Source organism: Grus americana, chromosome 3, assembly GCF_028858705.1.
Source record: "Grus americana isolate bGruAme1 chromosome 3, bGruAme1.mat, whole genome shotgun sequence".
Taxonomy (NCBI): Eukaryota; Metazoa; Chordata; class Aves; order Gruiformes; family Gruidae; genus Grus; species Grus americana.
This window is the reverse complement of record NC_072854.1, coordinates 50066049-50086772: the sequence shown is the minus strand read 5'-3', so window position 1 is coordinate 50086772 and position 20724 is coordinate 50066049. Positions and strand designations below refer to the sequence as shown.

Below are 20724 nucleotides of genomic sequence, written 5' to 3'. Positions count from 1 at the left end.
GTTGAAGCCCTGCGGTTCACAGGACTAAGTTATACTACATATCTACATGGAATGAGTTAAGACTAGCTTGGAAGTAATAAATAGAATTTGCAACTTCACAATTAAGTTACAGGATGACACGTGAGGGAACTCTGTGCTGAAAATTCTTCTGAATTATATTCATCCAACATGAGAAATTAATATTAAAGGGGAAAAAAACCCAGCCCCTGAACCAGTGTTTCAATGAAACATTCTTCCCTCTCCCTTCAGAAAAACCCAACCATGCCAACTAAATCAATAGTCTGACAAAGGCATTTCTGAGGGACTAAGGTGGTGGTTCAGTTTCTTTAACTACTGTGTTTTATAGCATAGCAGATTTCTTTCAGCTCTTAGCTTCTCTTGGTTTCCTAGCCAGGCAAGTAGGAGGACTGTCTCCCTCTAGCTACAAAATACAAATAAGATCTTGCTTCAGAAATGCTGTCACAATATCAGTAAAATTTTAGCTTAGTATATGCACGAATACCCTTCCTAGGATACTAAACTGTTTTTTACATCCACAAGCTATTAACTTAGTGTTGCCAAGACATAGGATATCAAGTTAGGCAGTATGTCAGTGTCCTTGACTGGACTTGCAGCTGTGACTTCAGAAGAAAACTCAGCCAAAAGCTGAGGATTTAAAGGCACGAAGATCCTTGTGTGTAATTGACTCAGAGATCGCTTTCACAAACTTACACGGACTCTGGATTCCTGAAGGGTGAAGTGAAATGGTTCTTTGGTAGGGCAGCAGTTCGTACTATGAGTGTGAAACCTTCTCTCTTCTGAAACGCTAACTCAAACTACGGTGGAATTGGAGTTCTCTGCTTTGCTTCTAGATGTCATGTCATCGCTTCATTTGAAGGGTGGAAAGAAGCCTGAAATTTTCTCTCTCCCATCCTCTATTCTATAACCTTGTTCCACATTGAAGTGTGAGGAGCTAATTTAGTGAAATTCATCTTCTCTTCATTTAGACGCTTGTAATGTAAAAATCTGTATCCAAGTTATGTACTCTTTTTTTTTTAGTTCTATGTAGTCAAAGAATGGGGACAGTCCCTTATAGAAGTATATCCTGGGGTGAGGTGAAGCACGTCTGGTGGTAGACGATGAGGTACATCCCAACCTCTGTGCCCAGCACAAGGGAACAGCAAGCAGTATTCCTTGGTATCCAACGGAAGCTGCGTGGAGGTTAGAGGCAGGCAAACACGATTTTCATGTCTTCGACATGACTTGCTCATTTACTAAAAGTAAAATACTGAATGTGCAAAATCATCTGGGGAGTGTTTAAAAGGAGATAAGGAGACCTGGCGAGTAAAAAGATACGCTCTTCATAGTGTAAGGCAGTTTTAGTAGACTGTGTCCCTTTGGTATTTGCTAGTGCTTCAGCTCAACGGGCATGGATGGGGGCAAGGAGACTCTCAGGCCAGAAGAGAAAGAGCTTTGTACTGAAGTACTTCTGTTCCTGGAACAGTTTGAAGCTATAATCCTAAAGGTCAAAAATATTGTGGGAAACTGGAATTGATACCACCAGTAAAAGCACATTACATTTTTAGTAGATTCTTCTAAAAATCCATAACCATTAGTAGGTAGGGAAGTGTCTCCAGACTCTCCTCCAGTGCGGGGCATTTCCTGTAACTTAATGTGGTAAATTCACTGGGTGTTATTCTGTTGAACTCCTAAGCTTGAGGTGTGGTCAGGTTGGTCAGATGTTTAATTTTGAGTCTCAGCAGACAGTAGTTTCCAATTTAACTACGTAGAAATCACGTTAGGCTTGTGCAGAACAACTGTCTGAATTGATGGCTGTCATAATCTGTTGGAGACAGTATCAGAATAATATGTAAGTACATAGGGGATTCTAGTCTGTCCTTACTTAAGGCAGTACTCCTCATCGATACCTGCTAGTACTGAGGAAACCATGCTTTTTTTTTTTAAGCAGGCCTTAGAAATTTGTAAAAATTTTTTTTTTTTGTTTCCTAGAACTTCTAGTGTTGGGATAGGTAGTGTTTGTGAAATTTAATTTATTACTACTAAAGTGTCTGAAGACAAGCTATTTTATGCTATTGTGTATTCAGATCTGTGTACTGTTGATGTAACTGTTAGAGAATCATATCTTCTGTTTTCTGCAGCCTAGCTCCTTTTGAATCGACAAGTTTTCCTTTCTCTTTCTTACCAATCACACAGAAATTTGAACTGGCAGAGGATTTTATTTTTACAATGTACAGCTTAGAACACTTTCCTAAAGTTAAAACTAATAAAACTTTCTCCATAAAATTCATGTGCTCAAAGAGTTTTCTTGCAGTTCATGTATTTACTGATCTATATGTATTTAAACTGTAGAAAAGTCTGCAAGGCAAAGCTCATAAATCTTTGCATCTGTGAAATCTTTATCTTTTTGTGTATTAATAAATCTTGCATATCTATTTCACTGCAATATGTTAAGCTAAAATCTTTGACTTTTCAGATTTGCATTTAAAGTCTTGTTTTCTTATTGCATACTTGAGTGTATTTCTAATTTGTTTTTTGATTTTGCTAAGTTTGTTAGAATTTTGCATATCAAAGTGATAAACGTGAATATTTTTTGTGGGTTGGTGGTTTTGTTGGGGTTTTTGTTTGTTTACTAGACTTAAAATATTAAGGAATTGTTTTAATAGTGAATTTCTTTTCTTTCATCCTACAGCTACAAGCTTCGGGATAGCTTTGCCAGCTTGGATTGTGGATCAGAAAAATTCAATTTTGGTGAGTCAGCTTACATAGCTCAAGATTTTAAGGTGAACGTTCAAGTGTTCACCTTAAAATGTTTGTACTTAATACTGCACATTTTAGTCAAAACATGTAGTTAATAATACTTTGGTCCAAATGTACATCTGAAGCGAATTTCAGGAGTCAAAAGTGTTGGAGTAGCTTAAATCTAACCTTTAAGAGTAAAGTATTAATATGCTTAGAAGGATCTCATGGCAATAATGATGAGGTTGTACTCTGGTCACCCCTGCTACAAAGCATGCATTTGCTGTTGCAAGGAAACACATATAGAACTGCTTGTTTGCTCGATTTCTGTAGTTCCATTTGGCTTGCTAGTGATGCTGTAATCATGCAGTGTGTAAATGTTCTTTCTGTTGCATGTGTTGCTTTAAGGTATTTGGCTTACCTGCTTGATTTCTTTTAATGCGGTAATCATCTCTGTCCATTGCATCACCATTTAGCTGCCAGCTCTTTAATTATTAAAGAAACCCACCTGAGACAATGCGTGGATGATTTAAAAGATTACTTACACTAAACTGATACTCCTTATTTAAACACTGCCCAACTGATTATATTACTTGTAAGTTCTTCTTCAGAAATAATGACAGATATTATGCAATAAGCTTGCATTAATTTGTAGTAGGCTTGTGGTAATACTACTTGACTGTATTTTAGAATAAAGATTAAACTAAAGTGGTATTAAGTAACTCAAGTGTCTAATGCACTATGTTTCATAATTTTTCTCTAGGTTTTGCTTGTATACGGATTAGCATTTATGGTTATTCTTCCGGTTGTTGTGGTAAGTATTATCTGATGAATATTCTACCTTCTGTAACCAAGCTGTAAACAAAGCTGTCTTAAACATAAGTAAAGTTCCCTGTTCTTGCCTTTCATGGAGAGAGCAAGTGAGTTTTGTTTGGTGTGGGTTTTTTTTTTTTTGGTGGGTGTTTTTTTATTATGGAAAAAGTGTAGCTGCTGTAGAGTTTCCAAAAAAATGCAGTGCACAATAAGAAAGGGGGCCGTAGGGAAAATATTAGATATCACAAGAGTTAGAGACTGAGTTACATAATTTGTCTTTTACCTTCTGTCATTCATCACATGAAAATTAATATGATGTGATACAGTGGTGTTACTGTAGAGCCAAGACTGAGATGTCTGTAGCTAGTGGTACTAGAATGATTACTGCATGTGGAACAATGTTGTTGATTTGGTTTTTCCTGGCTGCCTTTGTTTTCGTAACTTCAATTTTTATTGATCTTCTGTACACCATGAGATGTCTGCCCTTGAGATTTCTTTGTGTGAGGAATCAGTTGCTAGGTGAGTGGTATTTCAGGGCTTGGGCTTGCCCTACACTATTGCTTTTGAACAATGTCGCTTATCCAGTGATTATGCGTTTGGGGATGGCATGAAGAAAGACTCAGAAAATTGACACCCAGAAACTTTCATGCTCTTGGGAAGAAGATTTTCAGTTGAGAAATGTGGTGGGTTGACCCTGGCTGAAGGCCAGGTGCCCACCAGAGCCGCTCTCTCACTCCCCTCATTCACTAAACAGGGGAGAAAAGGTGTAACGAAATGCTTGTAGGTCGAGATAAGGACAGGGAGAGATCACTCTCTAATTGTTGTCACGAGCAAAACAGACCGAACTTAGAGAGGGAATTCATCTGATTTATTACTAGGCAAAACAGAGTAGAGGAATGAGAAATAAAATCAAATCTTAAAACACCTCCCCCCACCCCTCCCATCTTCCCGGGCTCAACTTCACTCCCGGCTTCAACCTTCCCCCCCCCTCAGCGGCACAGGGGGACGGGGAATGGGGGTTACGGTCAGTTCATCTCACGGTGTTTCTGCTGCTTCTTCATCCTCAGGGGGAGGACTCCTCTCATCGTTCCCCTGCTCCAGCATGGAGTCCCTCTCACGGGGTGCAGACCTTCAGGAGCAAACTGCTCCAGCGTGGGGTCCCCCACGGGGTCACAAGTCCTGCCAGCAAACCTGCCCTGGCGTGGGCTCCCCTCTCCACAGGTCCACCGGTCCGGCCAGGAACTTGCTCCAGCGTGGGCTTCCCACGGGGCCACAGCCTCCTTCAGGTGCCTCCACCTGCTCCGGCGTGGGGTCCTCCACGGGCTGCAGGTGGAATCTCTACACCCCCTCATCCTTCCTCCATGGGCTGCAGGGGGACAGCCTGCTTCACCATGGTCTTCACCACGGGCTGCAGGGGGATCTCTGCTCCGGTGCCTGGAGCACCTCCTCCCCCTCCATCTGCACTGACCTTGGTGTCTGCAGAGTTTCTTACATCTTCTCACTCCTCTCTCCAGCTGCAAAAGCTCTCTCTCTCTAAGTGTTTTTCTTCTTCTTAAATATGTTATCACAGAGGCGCTGATTGGCTTGGCCTTGGCCAGCAGTGGGTCCGTCTTGGAGCCGGCTGGCATTGGCTCTGTCAGACACAGGGGAAGCTTCTAGCAGCTTCTCACAGAAGCCACCCCTGTAGCCCCCCCCGCTACCAAAACCTTACCACACAAACCCAACACAAGAAAGTATCCTGGGCTCTTGGCAACTGCTTGCATTTCTGTGTGCAGAGGCTCAGCCAGGCATTTATCCCTCCTCTGTGAGAGTCTTTCTGAATTATTGAAGATTTAATGTAGAAAATTAGATGTGGCAATTTCAACAAATAGTTGAATAAGCCTAAAATCTGGGGTACAATGTCTACATATTTTTCCTGTCTTTCCTTTTAGGTTTCAGTTGGTGTCTATTGATGCTTTTTTGTGTACGTGTACTTTTAGTGATTCATACCAGGTTTATCATAGCATCAGTGAAAGTAAACATCCTTTCTGTTGTTATGAAGAAATGTCCTGAGCAGAGGAAAAAGTAATCTGCTGCCTCTTGCCCCTGTACCAGATGTAGACTTCTGCATTCAGACTTGTTGCTGTGAATTTCTTTTACAATCAGTCAAGAGGAATAGTCATTTTCACGGAGCAAGTTATTTTATCATTTCATTCTAAAGTAGACACTCAAGATGATTCATGCCTTTAATGGCCCTGTTTCTCTTTTACGAATCAATAAAGAAGCTGAAGCTAACTACAGTGTAGTCATCCTATATCTGAGATAGGCATCTAAAATAAAGTAAGGCTAGTTCCACCCTTTGAATCTAGATCAACAAAAAAGGAAAATACTGATACATGGTTCTTCCTAGACCTCCACTGATCTAAATAGTGTTCTGTATATGAGGCGAGAGAGACAAGCTGTATCTGCAAAAGCAGTTAGGGCAACCTCTTTCATTTATATTTGGACTAGCTGTAGTTATATTTTTATTAGAAAAAACTTGATAGCTATGGGATTATAATCTCATTTTGTCTGCAGAAAAACTTATAGTTGTGTACTACTTTGTGTCAGGGTTCATCTATTTGTGGAAGGATCAAACCTATTTATTAAAAAAAAAAAAAAAAAAAGAAAAAAAAGTGTTTGTGGGGAGCCAGTCCTAGAGCATTTCCCAAATAGTTAAGTAAACTGCAGAGTTCTTGCTGTGGTAGGGGAATTTACACTATTACTTATTAAATGCATAGTAGTAAGCATGAGTTACTACTTTACTGCTTGTTACTTTTCCCTTGGGATAAACTTTGCAATAGATTGAGATACATCTTGGATATTTTTTTTCATTCTGATGAGCTTTGCTTATGAGGAGGAGTTTAATGAACTGACTGCAGTTTATAACCCAGCACACCACTTTTCTTAAAACATAGAGTATCATCGCTGTACAGTGAGTCCTATAATTTGAAGTCACAAGTGTAATGCTGACGAGGGAATTATTGTGTTTCTGAAGATTTGGAAAAGTTTTTCTGTCAACCTGAAGGTGTATGTCTTAATTCTGAAAATTCGCAGCAAGGGCACTGGAGCACATCCAAAAGCATTTTCTGATTAGGTGACTTAAATTAATTTTTGCAATGAAAGAAATGTCTTATTTTGTTCCTGGTTTGACCTTAGTCTGCCTGAGTTTGACTTGAATGCTGTGTTGCAGTCAGGTGTTACCAAGTATATAGAAAGTGGTAAATAGAGTGTATTTACTGTTTATTGGGTTCAATAAAACACCACCAAAAATAAAACAAAGCAGTGTGTGTGTGTGTTGGGGGGAATTCTCTAGGCTAGAGATAATCTAAACATTTTTAGGATTAGATTCTCCTAGATGAATATATTGGTGTGCTTTTAAAATTTGTGTTGGTAAAGATTTTGTTTCCTTCTCCTTTTTGAAATTCAGTTGACCTTGACATAAGTAAAATCATTGGGCTGAGTTACCAGGTTGTGAACAGATATGAAGTGATCCAGCATAGCTGTTTCTGTGCTTCATCACAGCTGACATAATTTTGTTCTTGTTAAATATCTCAGGGTTCCTGGTGGTACCGATCAATACGATATAGTGGCGATCAGATTCTTATTCGGACAACTCAAATATATACATATTTTGTCTATAAAACACGGAACATGGACATGAAACGTAAGTAAAAGGCATTTTGAAAGGTTGATGTGTTCATCTGAAATGTTGATCTGCTGATGTTAAAATACTTCTGCTTCATAAGCCTTTGTTAGACTAAAATAATGTTTCTGGTTCTTTGAGAATTTTTTTACAAACTTCATTTTGTTGCAGGTGAAGAGTACTCTGTAAGAAGACGTAGCTGTTTGGGAGAGGGAATTAGATCTATATCTACATCAGTCTATAAAAAAAGGATATTGTATGTTGGGAAAAACAGATGCTGACCTGCCTGTAGTCCTGAGTTGTTACGTGGCCATTAGGAGTGTTCTGTTGGTGTAACAACATGGGCTTTGGGAATTTTCTAGGGGCTGTCACAATTTTTTTTTTTTTAATATTGCCAAAGGATGAAACAGCATTACTGGTACTCTAGTCTTACTTGTTATGTTACAGCTAAATTTTTAAAAATTTTAAAAAATTTAAAAATTTTGCTCCCTATCAATTTCATGTTACTTTGTTACTCTTTTATAGTTTTTCATATACTTATTCTTCTTGTCTGCTCACTTTTAAAGAAAAAAAAAAAACAAATCATTTTCTGGGGAAATCTGTAGATGCATTATGTTGGACTTTATCTTGGTCTACGATATCCTCAGGTGCAGGTCTTTCAGTTTGGAGGCTGGGGTGGGCCTGAAGAATTAGCATGGTACTACTCAGTCCTAGATTGGATTTTACTACATTGCATGCTCACAGCAATTGAAAAGCAGAATAAAACAATAAAAAAACCCCAAACCACCTCAAAAAGGGGTCATAAATATATTGTACTCCTTTGAATTGCACTGTTGTTCAGCTTTAGATTTGCTGGAAGATTGCTGGGAGCATCCACTTTTGATATGTTCCTTTTCCTACTGAACAGAAATGCTTCACAGATAATCCAAGAGGTCTAGGACATAAGAGAGTACAGAGATAGGTTCACTTCCTAGTCATAGCACAAAGGGATTTGTGTGTGGGATTAATTTAGACCAATTTAAGCTCTCCACCTTGTCATACTGTTAATCTTTTTTTCCCCCCTCCGAACTGCTATGTGTGAAAGGAGAAATGGGAGAGTAGGTGAGACCTCTTTAGCAGTTACAGGAGATCACTGCAAACCCGTTCTCTTCTTTCTCCAAACTTGTTGTCAACAGTAGATTGGTTCATGTTGAACCTTGCTCAGAACCATAGCTTTGAGGCTTGCCTTGTCTCTCCTACTGATGGCTTAAAAAGTTAACCCTAAGTTTAAGTGGCCTTATTTAAGGACTTAACACTTTCAGGGTGTCCTGAGGTCAGAGGCAGGTCAGTTATTTCCACTGAGGGCTGTTATACAGTCTGAATGAAAAATGAGGTGCAACTGAGATGGCTTAGACAAATCACACAGTGATTAGGTACGGCTTCTGCTTGATTGTGCATTCCACAGTGGTGTGAGGTGCCAGGGTGAAAACTCAAAGCTCAGGTGTGAGCAGATGTAATCAAACCAGGCTAGGGAAATGGTGAGACAAAGCTGCATGACTTGCCTTGTGTTACATATTTTTCTAGGTTTCAGGACAAAGGAGTTTAAAAAACTTCCTTTCTTGATGATACACTGTTGTGGATCTTAAATAATAGGAAAGTTTTTATAGTTGTCTGAAACTTCCATATGCTCTGCTCGGGAAGTAAATACATAATCAGGAATGGAAATGAAAATTGATGCTCAGGGAACTTGGCTAATTGTTAGTAGGTGGAATTCACTGAGCACTGCAAGTAGGCAAAAATAACTTTGTCTTGCTCAGAAGAGAACTTGCCTAAAATTTAGGAATGAAGCTTGAATAACTATTGCTGAAAATGTTATTTTAACCTGGAGCAAATGATGATGTGAGCTTTCTGTTATTGTCTCTGGCTGAGGAGTCTGATATGTTCGTGAGCAGAAAGCTCATAAGGGGCTGAAATACCCCGTTATGTAGGTCTTAATTACAGAACAGAATGTTTTGAGGTAGTATGGATTTTTCTAATCACATTAGGAAAAGAGCAGCCCATCATCTCCATGGGATTTGTTTGCTGGGGTATTTATTGAACTGCTTTTCTAATAATTAAAAGAAAATTTTTCAGTAAATTTCCAATGCTGACTGAACAGAAAATTGAATTACAATTTTATCTTTCCCACCCCCCCCTCCAGTACGCACGTTGTGATGCAGCTGCAGGCACGTGAATTGCTGAGAGGAATGGTTCTGTGGGCATGCAGAAGTAACCAAACTGCTGTGCAGTGACATCTGCCAGTCCTAACGAAGTCTAACTACGTTTTTGTGAAGACATTTAGAATCAAATGCCAGGCTTGATGCCATGCAAAATGGAGCCTTGAGCAATCTCTTTTGTCTTGTGCCAGGCATTGGTTCTTGCCTCCTTTGCCCTGTGGCAGTAGTAACTGGTCCACTAAATGGAGAACATGGATATTCATGGTCGTTGGGGGAAGAGTGGGAATAAGTTTTAAGGGTGAGGGTTCTGTAGAAATCATTCAGTGGCATAGGATGTTGCTGACGTTTTCTCTGTCTGCCTCCAATTATCTTTGCAGGGCTGATCATGGTTTTAGCAGGGGCATCCGAATTTGATCCTCAGTACAATAAAGATGCTACGAGCAGACCAGCAGACAACATTCAGATACCACAGGTTAGTTATATCAAGAGATGTTTTATAAATAACTGGCCCCTTCAAGGGAAGAGGGAGATGGCACTTCTGGGCAACCAGCTGACAGAGTTCAAGTTTTCAAGGCATTGATTTTGTTGAGATGCAACTGTATCTCTTCAGAAATAGGAATTAGAAGCTAGACTTGATTTTTTTATTATTTTTTTTAAGAAAAGATAACGTTAATTGGTGATAATACTTAGCTTAAATTGAATCAGTTTAGTATATAGACTGCTGAGTTGGGTTTTTGTGGAGGGGTAAACTAAATAGGGAATTAAAGTGTCAGTCCTTATCAATTTTGAGTATTGAGATGAGATGATCACCATTTGATAAAGTTCTTTTAACTAGATCTTTGTTAATGATTTAAATATGTTAATACTAAAATAAAATTATTATCTGATGTCTGAATTGATAATGTCTTTAAATATTATAAAGAATCCTCCATGAATGTCTGTTCGCCTCTGGTTGCCTTTTATTTTCATTTCCACACAGTCTTCCCAACAGAGATGCCATAAAGCATACTGTGGCAAATAATTATTGCTAGCAGAGTTTTAGGAAATCTTATTTATCAGAAACTAGTACTTTGGTTTTAAGAAGTTTAAAGCACAGTATACAAAATGCTGGAATGAAAATGTTTCAAGTTTGCAAAATGAGGGGGAACAGTCTCAATGATTTAACCTTTGCATGCACGCAGTTCAATTTTCAAGTTGTAAACATAAAGAAAATAGACTGAGCTATCTCTTGTCTTTTGTCTCTCTTACAAATTCTTTGTCATCTTGTGGACTTTGAGAAGGAGCTGGAATTGTGGTTAGGTGAAGTTTTTCAGCTGTGGGAGCACACGACTGGGAAAGATCATCTTGATCACCAGTTCTTTTCCTGTGCTGTTGCAAGCATTGGCATTGTGCAAGCCCTTTACATTTAATCATTCTTTATTTAAAATGCAGTCAGGCCTCCTGTAACCATATCCTACTGAGAGGCTGTTCCAGAACTTGCTGTTCTAGTGGTTAGGAGTCTTGTTTGTGACCAATTTATAGCCATGGTTTTTTATCATTATTATTCTTGGGTCTAAATGATTCTTGCTATGTATATCCTTAATGCATTTATAGACAGAGGTAATAGCCCATTTCTTCTCTTTTTTTCTTCATTTTGCTCAACTAGAAAAGCTGCTGTCTTTTAATCCCCTCTTTCCTGAAAGGCTCTTCGTTTCCCTCATACAGTTAGTGCTGAATGGGGTACTGTTCCCAGTTGATATGTTCTTAAATTTTACATTGTTTTTGATTTTATCTGCTCAGAATTGTCCACAGTATTCCACGTTAAGTCTTAGCAGTGCCTTAGTGGCACTACTATTCCTGTATTTCTGCAGGGAGTAAGTTTCAACATACTGTTTTCTACAACTGTTTCATGTGAGGATTTAATACCGCTAGTGTGGGATTGCTAACTTTTCTGGATTTCTCTTGTCTTATATATCTCCATTTTCCAGCTAACAAGCTCCCGTCTTTGAGCTGCTGTTCTTGTTAGTATACAAGTGCATGACCTTGCATTTTTATACTATTGGATTTTGTTCCATTTCTAAAGCTCCAGTAATCAGTGTCATCTGCATTCTATTTTTTTTTCCTTCTGAGTATATGACAGTACAAGTCTCCAAAGCATCAATACAGAAGGATATTGCTAATAATTTTTGTTAGTGTATTTTGCTTTTGGGGCCACAATCATTGTTCCCATTTTTATTTCACTGTTTTATCATAAACCCAGTATCGATACTTTTATAAAAAAGTTTTCTTATCAAAGTTTTAGTTGTCATAGTCTGGTGGTATACAAAGATGTGCTTATAAGGATCTCTTTGTTAGAAGATCTTTTTTCAAGTGTAGGGAAAGACTTGTCAAAGGTCAGTGTAACCTGGCTGTGTTGATAGCCTAATTTCTCTTTGTGGCTGGAGATTTTGGAACCTCAATCTCTCCTCGGATGACTTGTTAACCTAAACAGTGAAACTTCTGGGCCATGTATTGATTCTTATAAACCGTGAGCTTCTGTTACTCAGCTTTGCAGCCTCTTCCTCCAGGGTGTTCAACAAATTCGGGTGAGAGAGACCTGTTTGAGCTATACATCTTGGTCTAGTCAGGATCAAGGGAGGTCATCCTGAATAAAAACACCATGGGTTTTTTTCAAGTTGGTGCTGTTTATAAGTTAAAATACTTGATCTTCAGCCTACCAGGGAGTTCAGGCTTATAACCTGCCTTTACCTGAGACTATTTCTGAGGAAGTTGGTTGGGTCTTAGATGGGTGATTCTGTTGCTGGTGCGTATTGGGTTTAATATAAATACCTTAGAAATATGGTTGAATCTAGTAAACCTTGACAATAAAATTGGATTTTAAAAAATATTTATCAGTACAAATTTACTCAGTGTTGTTCAAGGCAAGTTTCTTTGTGTGCAAATCTTTACTTCCCCCCTTACTCACACATTGAAATAAGGCATTTGAAGACACTTTTTGACTTTCTGGAGCTGCGTTATAAATAAAAATGGCTGATGTTCATCTCTACAGGACTTTACAGGGAAAAGTTACTTAAAGGCTTGCTTTTGTGAATGCAACTTATTGTCCTTGTAAACTGTTCTCCTCCTGTATTTGTTCCTCCTTAGCACCAAAATACCTATTTGTGCTTAACTATTTTATTTTAGCTGATCAGAGAAATCGGTGGCATAAATCTGAAGAAGAATGAGCCTCCACTCACCTGCCCGTACAGCCTGAAAGCCAGAGTTCTGCTGTTGACTCATCTTGCCAGGATGAAAGTTCCTGAGGTCCTTGAAGAAGGTAATAGCTTCTCCTCTAATCGGATATTGTTGGAAATGGAGCAACACGTTGCATGCTACAGTACTCGTAATTCTTGTCCGTTAAAGGGTTGCATGGATCTCTGCTCAAGATCTCTATGCAGTGTGCTTAGTTTTTCGACTTTAATGACTCTTTAAAAGCATTTGCTTCGCATTTACTCATTCTCTTGACAGCTCTGTAATACTGATATCCTATTTTTTAATACTTTTTGGCTGCAAATGTGACTGATAATTTTTTTTTCTCTTTGTAATAGAATAAAAAGTTAAACATGTGAAGTATTTGCTTTTCAGAGTAAAGAAATCCAAGATAAGCATAATATTGCTCTCTGTAACATTTCCATGCATGGTTATTTTTGGAGTTTTTTAGCCTACTATGTGAAGCAAAAATGACAAGATTAGAACTTTAAATATCAGTTACATATGAGCTTCAGTTTGTGTTTTGCAATTTTTCATACTTCTAAATATACAAACTGAAATGTTTCTAAATGCAGTTCTTGAGTTTCAGCCATGAAACTCAGTTTTTTAAACTGACCAGCAGACTTGAGTTGTTCTGTATTTTAATGCAAATTAAAAAAAAAAACAAACACAAAAACCAAACAACAAACCAATGAAGATGCTTTGGTTCAAATTTTCCAGTTTCTTTCAAAAGAAAATGGATCATTTTTAAATAGTCACTAAAAATCTCTCATTTTCATTGCTACTTAGTTACTGTTTGTATTTAAACTTCACAGGTCTGTATTCAAAAGTAGTTAGTACTTTACAAATAATGTTCTTCCCAAAACCAGTGTTTCACTTAAGATTAAAAATCCTTTTTTTAATCTGTGATTACCTAAAGAATTCATACCATTTTAATAAGACTGGTAAATTGTCCATGCCATCCTATTGCTTTTTCAGATGGATCTAATAAGTACTTCTTCATTTGGTGTGGAAGCTACTTGTCTGGTATACAAAATTTGTGTTCCCTCTTAGTGCTTGCTCTTTCCTGTTTTGTTCAGGGATGTTACAGATGGATGTGTCAATGAGAATAAGGTGGTATTTTCAATAATACAAGAACGAATAGAAATGAAGACCGCACCATTAAATGTTCAGTTCATGTAAACTGTCTCCTTTTTGCCCAATAGAAGTGCAGCATAATTGTAGCTAAGTTATGTCTTGCAGATCAGCAGTTTATCCTGAAAAAGAGTCCTGCATTACTTCAAGAAATGATTAATGTGATCTGCCAACTAATAATAATGGCTCGAAGCCGGGAAGGTAAGAAAAGAAGCTGTATAATTAAAACTAGTAAATATGATTCTTCATTGCAAAACTTCATAGAGTCTTCAGTTCTTGTTGGAAACTTAACCTGTGATATTTAGAAATGCCTAAATGCACTTCTGCTCTTCTTACTGTAATGAGAGAGTTCTCTATTTTGAGGATTGAAATGCTGCTGCCTCTGCCAAGCTCTACTCAAATCTTCAGTATGTGTGTTCAGCTTGTAATTTTTGCAATTAAAAGTTTCTCCTTAAATGCAATTGAAAACCTTTTCTTAAAGATCTGGTCCATTTTCGATAGCAAAGCACTTGGTAAGTGCTTGGTAAGTATGACAAACTGAACCTTGTGTTCATCTTTTCATTTGCACTTCTTCCTCTCCTTTTATGAGTGTCACTTGTTTTTTTGGGATCATTTCTTTGTCATTGTTTCTTTGTATGTTGCTCATATCTGCCATTTCAAGATCCTATGCTGTTTAGCCTGCTCTAGGGTTTTTTTTCTAAACTTGTAGGGGCAGATGCTTTGCCGTAATTGCTGTAGAAATTACAATTTAATTGAAATGTAATATTTAAGCTTTTTTATTTTTACTGTAAAAAGGCAATTATGCTGAAGATGGTTGCTTTCAGTGCAAAAAACCAAAGACTTGGATCTCATTCCTTTATTGCAACAAACATAGGCAAGGCATATTTTTATGCCAAATTCGTGACCATTTTGTTTGCTATCAAATAATACTTATTGGTTTATCTTTACTTGACCAAAACTCCTTTAATAAGCATTGGATAGCCTCCTAGCAAGAATGGTTTGGGGGAAGTACTTTCCCCAGTACTATTGTAAGTGGTGCTGGAAATTGTGCTCCATAACCAAATAAAGTATGAGGGGGGACGTGTGAGCAGATAAGGATGTTGTGTGCTGCCTTACATGTCCTATTTTAGAAAGAAGTATTGATTAAGTAGACTTCTAGTTCTCTCTTAAACCCTATCTTTACTAGTCTCTGAGATTGCTAGAGAGAAAATTTGAAACCTGGAAGTAAACAGTAGCCTTTTTTTTCATTGTAGAAGTAATCTTCAGCTAACATTAGATTCTGTTTATTAATGAGTATCATATTAAGAGCTCAGCTGTGGATATCTTTTTGTGAATATTCTCCAGACTAGCACTGTAACAAAGTTGCAAAGATATGCTGTGAAACTTAATTAGTTTAGTTTAATAATTTATTTCATAAATTTATAAATTTAATAATTTATTTCATTTAAAAATACCTGTTTTGGAAGTGTGGTTTTTTTTTTTAAAGTTTTGCTAGCTTGTCCAGACCAAGTCCACATACTAGAGCTAATTATGAAAAGCGCTTGAATGAAGACATCTTTTTACTTGTTTAGAAGCCCTTGTGTGTGCCCAGTGTAGATATGTGGATTTTGTTTTGTTTTTTTAATCTGGATAGTTTTTTTAATAAAAATACTTCAAAACTCTGAAAGATGTCTTTTTAGATGACCTATGTATATATTAGTCACCTAGCAAATACTTGTTTTCTCTTGTGCAAAATGAAACCAAAGTAATATAGCCAGAAGCTTTTTTTATGCAACAGAACTGGAAGTCTTTGAAAAATGAAAAACACCTATAGCTCTTCTTGTAAAAGCTGAAATAAGATACTTACAGTACCTGATACACGTTACAACTTGAATGACCTCCAAGTAGCTGTATTCCTCTCTTCTAGTTATGTATGTACATGGAGATACCTTTTTAATTTGACAGTAAAACGATTATTTATAGACGTAGTGTATTTAATAAACTGCTTTGAAATTCCAGAAAATTCAGATTTTTAGCTTAAATTAAAATAAAATTAAATAGTATTTTGGAAGACAGTAGCGTAAACTGATAGTCCATTTGCATGTGAAATGGCAATGATGGTTATTAAAAAAACAAACCTAAACAACCTCTACTACTAACAATTGCTAGAGATTATCATAATCCCTTCCAACCTCAATGAGTCTGAGAAAGTGGATGAGAATTTATAGCTGTAATTATGTATGGCAGAAGTTACTTCCATAGATTTGGAAAAGAAGTAGCAGCATATCACAGGTATAGTTGAGGATTTGTTTGGTATTTCTTTAGCAGGTTTTCATAGACTTATAGAATGGTTTAGGTTGGAAGGGGCCTCAAAGATCATCTAGTTCCAACCCCCCTGCCATGGGCAGGGACACCCTCCACCAGACCACATTGCCCAAAGCCCCATCCAACCTGGCCTTGAACACTTCCAGGGAGGGGGCAGCCACAGCTTCTCTGGGCAACCTGTGCCAGTGCCTCACCACCCTCACAGTGAAGAATTTTTTCATTATATCTAATCTAAATCTTCTACCCTTTATCAAAATTATTTTCAAAGTTTTAAAATGTTAGCGTTCAGAAATTTGTACCAAACATTTCCTCTCACTTCCATGCCAGTGCTCTCAGTACAAAGCATTAAAGGAAAGGTAATACCAAACCGTTGCCTATGAGGCCAACAATAATGAATTTGAGGACTTGAAGGTAAACAGTTTCAGAATTTTGGCCTTTCATTTAAAGGAAAATCACCTTTTTTGCTACTTAGCAAATTTAAAATACTGGCTGTATTTTTGATGACTGTACATGTAGAGAGAATTTTGCCCCCTGCCGACTGCTGTTGGGAAGCAACTGGAAATTGAAAAGATGTTATCAGTGGTTTTGGTGTTTTGTTTGTGTTGGGTTTTTTTTTTTTAAGATATGAGTAAAATTAGATATTGACATTTTCGAGAGACTGTTTCATTGAAGTTTGTGTATTTGTCATCTTAATGTAATTTTAATTAGCTTAAAACTTAACTACAGATGTTTCTGGGTTTAGTTTTAATTTTTACTTTTAATTTTCACTTAAATCAGCCTTAACATGGTCCATAAAATTAATTGCATGCTATAATTAGCCATAGGTGTTCAGCAGTCTTGATCTGTGAAAATACAAAGATGATGGCTTACATTAATACTATCTAAAGAAATAGTTTGGGGATGAATCTTATTTTGTGAAACCTAAATTGGTGGTGGGATGAGGAGTCTCATTTTGTGCTGCGTTCATTTATCTCTTTCAAATATCCATTATTATTGTTATTGTTCTTATTACTAGCTTAAAAATATCTGTAACTATTTATATTCGTACTTTGTAATCACATCTTTTGAGGAAAAGTACCTTGGATGAATCTTCAGGATCTTGGCACTTTGTTTTCCTAGTTAATTTTAGAAATGTCCACATAGCATTCAACTATGGGTCCAGTATCAGCTGTTCTTGAAGGAGATGTAAGACTGAGAAACAGTAAGGACAGAACATCACAGAATGAGATTTATGAAGTTCTGCTGCCTGAGCCCTTCACAGGGACAAGCATCCCGCTTCCCCAGAGAGCAAAAAGCGGTGCCTCAGGCTGCTTGGGCATCCCCATAAGTCATGGACGCTGCCTTTCTTATCAAACTCTGTGAGAAACACTCTGTCAGGAAAGAATGAGTGTAGGTTTGGCATAAAAATCATTTAATTGTGGTTACTTCTTAATTTTTAACAGACCTATCATACTTTGCACATGAGTTTGGATTTGTTGTTATTTGGATTTGTTATTTGCAAGGAACAGTTTTAATCTGCTTTCATCAAAACAGAATTGATGCTATTTTCTTTTCAATCCAGTGAGTTTTTATTTACTGCTAAGCTTTTTCCAGCCTGCTGGAAAATGTGGCAATTGTGAGCTACCTTCAGATAAAATGTCTTGTACTCTTTTGCTTGACTTCTGCATAGTCTGTGAGACTTTCTTTTTACGTGCAGCTCCCTGAAAATACGCATTGCTCTGTGGCATCCCTTGCTTAGATCCATTGTTTTGTGATGATCAACTGGTAGTTGATAATTAGCAGGTCTAAATGATTTTGATGGCTTCTTTGAGATCATCCTTAGGTATCATAACCATATAGGTGCCCTGCCAAGCGAGGTATTTGCTGCCAAAACCATGGAATGTGCTGTCATAACTGTCTGCGGGAAAGTTAGGTGTCCGTTCAGCTGTCCAGCCCAAGTGCAAGTCTTAATCCGGGTTGGAGGCTGCAGTGTAATGTACATAAAGGTTGTGGTTTGACCCAGGTGTATACCATTCCTTCATAAGCAACTCTGATTTGGATTTAAATTTACTTTAACGTCAAATTTAATGTCATATGTTTTGGGTGACTTCATGACCTTAAATTAAAGGTCATCTTGCCTTGTGTACTTCGACAAGCAGAAGCTGTCAAAGTGTGTGCAGCAATGGCATTCATTTTATGGTGGGGGCAACTGGGTGTTGTTAAAATCTATACTGTCCTCAGATCCACTCTTGGAGGAGTATAAAGTCCTGTATCATTTTCAGGAAACCAAAATAATATTACCCAGCTTCGTTAAAATATTTTACTGCTGTCATATGGATGATGGGTTAATGCTTTAAGAAAGAGAAGAATTTCTACTCTGACTAGTGCTCTGTAGTCAACAAGCTCTAGGTGAATTTCTTGCAAAAGCCAGTTTGTCAGATGATATTTAGGATTCCTCTGTTAACTTGGTTTGCAGCGTGAGGTTGTTTTAATTTAAAAAAATCCTGTGACATTCCTTAGCAGCAGCCAAAAAAATTACAGGGGAAGTGGAAGATAGGTAAGATGGAAAATAAATTTTGTGCTATTTAGTTGGGAGATTAGTCTTTCCGTCACCTTTTTGTTTTTTTTGAAAGGTAGAAGTTATGTCTTTGCTACCTATCAGTATGTCTAGCCGGATAGTTCCATTCACGAGTTATTTTTCTCTTTGCATTGCATATAGTCTTCATACTGTTTATTAATATTCGGAAATGAGTTTTCTAAACAGGGTTTTGAGAAGTCTTATTTATGAATGGATGGTTGTCTAAGAGTTAAATAGCAGTATGTGGAAACCTGTCTGCTTTGCTTTTTCATTTCTTTGCAGACATGATGAAGAGTATTAAATGACTTTTTGCTTTGCTCTGTTCTGGTTAAGGCTTTTTCTTGTCTACCTTTTAGTGATTTTATTTACATAGAGCGTATATACCTCTGTACTTTAAAACATTCCTGAAAGAAAAGTTGAATAGATGTTTGTTCAGACACCCCTTTTAACCTTTAGATTTAGTTTTAAAGGCATGCCTTTGATATTTTTACAGCTATTCTTATTGCCTTCTAACATAATATGCTCTGCTTAGCTTTAGTTATACCTACATTTTTTTCTTGCATGTAATAGGCTGCCACCTTTATCCCTCAGGATGAAAATCTTATAAATAATACATTGTGTTGTTAAAGATTAATGTCTACTGATAAACTAAGGATATGCTTACAAAGTAGAGCTAAACACATTATATATGTTGTACAAATTTAAATAAGTTGGGTTTGATGCTGCTTTTTAAAAAAAAAAAAAAAAAACCCAACAACTTAAGTGGTGACATTTTTGTCTCAAGTAATTGCATAGATACATTGTGCTGCTGTTCCCTGAGACAATGTTAGATGGAAGTCTTTCCCTTTCTTAGAGTTCAGCTGTGATAGCCTAAATAGAGGGAAGAAAAAATCTGCTGAGCTGTGTGACTGCAATGAGAGCAAAAAGGCTGCCTGGTTAATTATGCTGCACACTTTAAGATGCTTCTTTCTTTTGCTTGATTGAAAACACGATTTTCTGTATTCTATAACACAAGTATACATTGTAAAAGTGTAACAAGAAAAAAAATTAAAAATTATGTCTTCTGTTTCATTCTCCCCAAGAAAGGGAGTTCCGTGCTCCATCTTTGGGATCTTTGGAAAATTGCATGAAGCTTTCCCAGATGACTGTCCAGGGACTTCAGCAGTTCAAGTCCCCCCTTTTGCAGCTGCCTCACATTGAAGAGGACAACCTTAGGCGGGTCTCCAATCATAAAAAGGTATAAAACTGTAAACGATACTTGCTAACATCTGAAAACACTTTCTGTTACTTTTCACCTGTTTGCCTATAAGGAAGCAAGGTCATGAATTAACTAAGAGAATAAAAAGATACTTATTTTTTTCAGGAATTCAATAGAATACTTCCTAGGTCTGTGTCTCTTTAAAGTCCCTCTCAGGAGGTGGGAATTGAGATCAGAGATCTTCTAAGTGTAGAAGACTCTAAAAGATCAGTCTACATTGACCTCACAAACAGAAGAAACAGTTTCCTCCTTCTTACAGAGTACTGTCTCCTATTTAATATAACATTTTTCCAGAATATAGCTGGAATATCCTACTGGGAATTTTTTTCCTTTGTTGTCTTTACATCAATCTTAATCTAGTTTGATAGAAAATATATTTGGAAGGTAGCACAGAGAAGTTCCTAAAAGGAAAAAAATAATCAATTACTGTGGGAAGTATTTCAGAATTTGTGATCCTTTGTGTATGAAAGAGGATGCTTTAAAAGGCTATTGCTGTGTAGTTGTAGTTGGATAAGTGTTGGTATTTGTAGAATTTAAGGACAAAAAGTAATAGTCTTTTCTGAATACCTGCGTGCGTGTCTTCAGTCCTGTTGCACTGACTGTATCTCTGTATTCAAACCTGCTTGTTTGTTTCACTGTAGTATATCTTCTAGGAAAACTTGGTTAGAGACAAGCAGTTGTCTTCTAGTAGAAGCTGATGACTTTGTGATAGTCTTACTACAATGGTTAATTCTTATCAGTCTTAAAAAATATTCTTTTTATCTAATTGAAGTTTTATTTAGCTTTAACTACTGCCTTAGATGGTGTTTAAATGTTTCTGTGTTAATGTGAAGAT

The 20724-nt window shown here is 37.2% G+C and overlaps 1 protein-coding gene across 1 annotated transcript in view; it reads left to right on the top strand.

Annotated features, from left to right (window-relative positions):
- The window catches only part of SEC63 (SEC63 homolog, protein translocation regulator), a 63474-nt gene that overhangs the window by 29051 nt on the left and 13699 nt on the right, over positions 1-20724 (top strand). The window contains exons 6-12 of the mRNA XM_054819821.1: positions 2690-2748; positions 3500-3550; positions 7126-7234; positions 9786-9880; positions 12571-12703; positions 13879-13971; positions 19714-19868. Of these exons, the coding sequence (XP_054675796.1) occupies positions 2690-2748; positions 3500-3550; positions 7126-7234; positions 9786-9880; positions 12571-12703; positions 13879-13971; positions 19714-19868 (695 nt within the window). The remainder of the gene's footprint in view (positions 1-2689; positions 2749-3499; positions 3551-7125; positions 7235-9785; positions 9881-12570; positions 12704-13878; positions 13972-19713; positions 19869-20724) is intronic.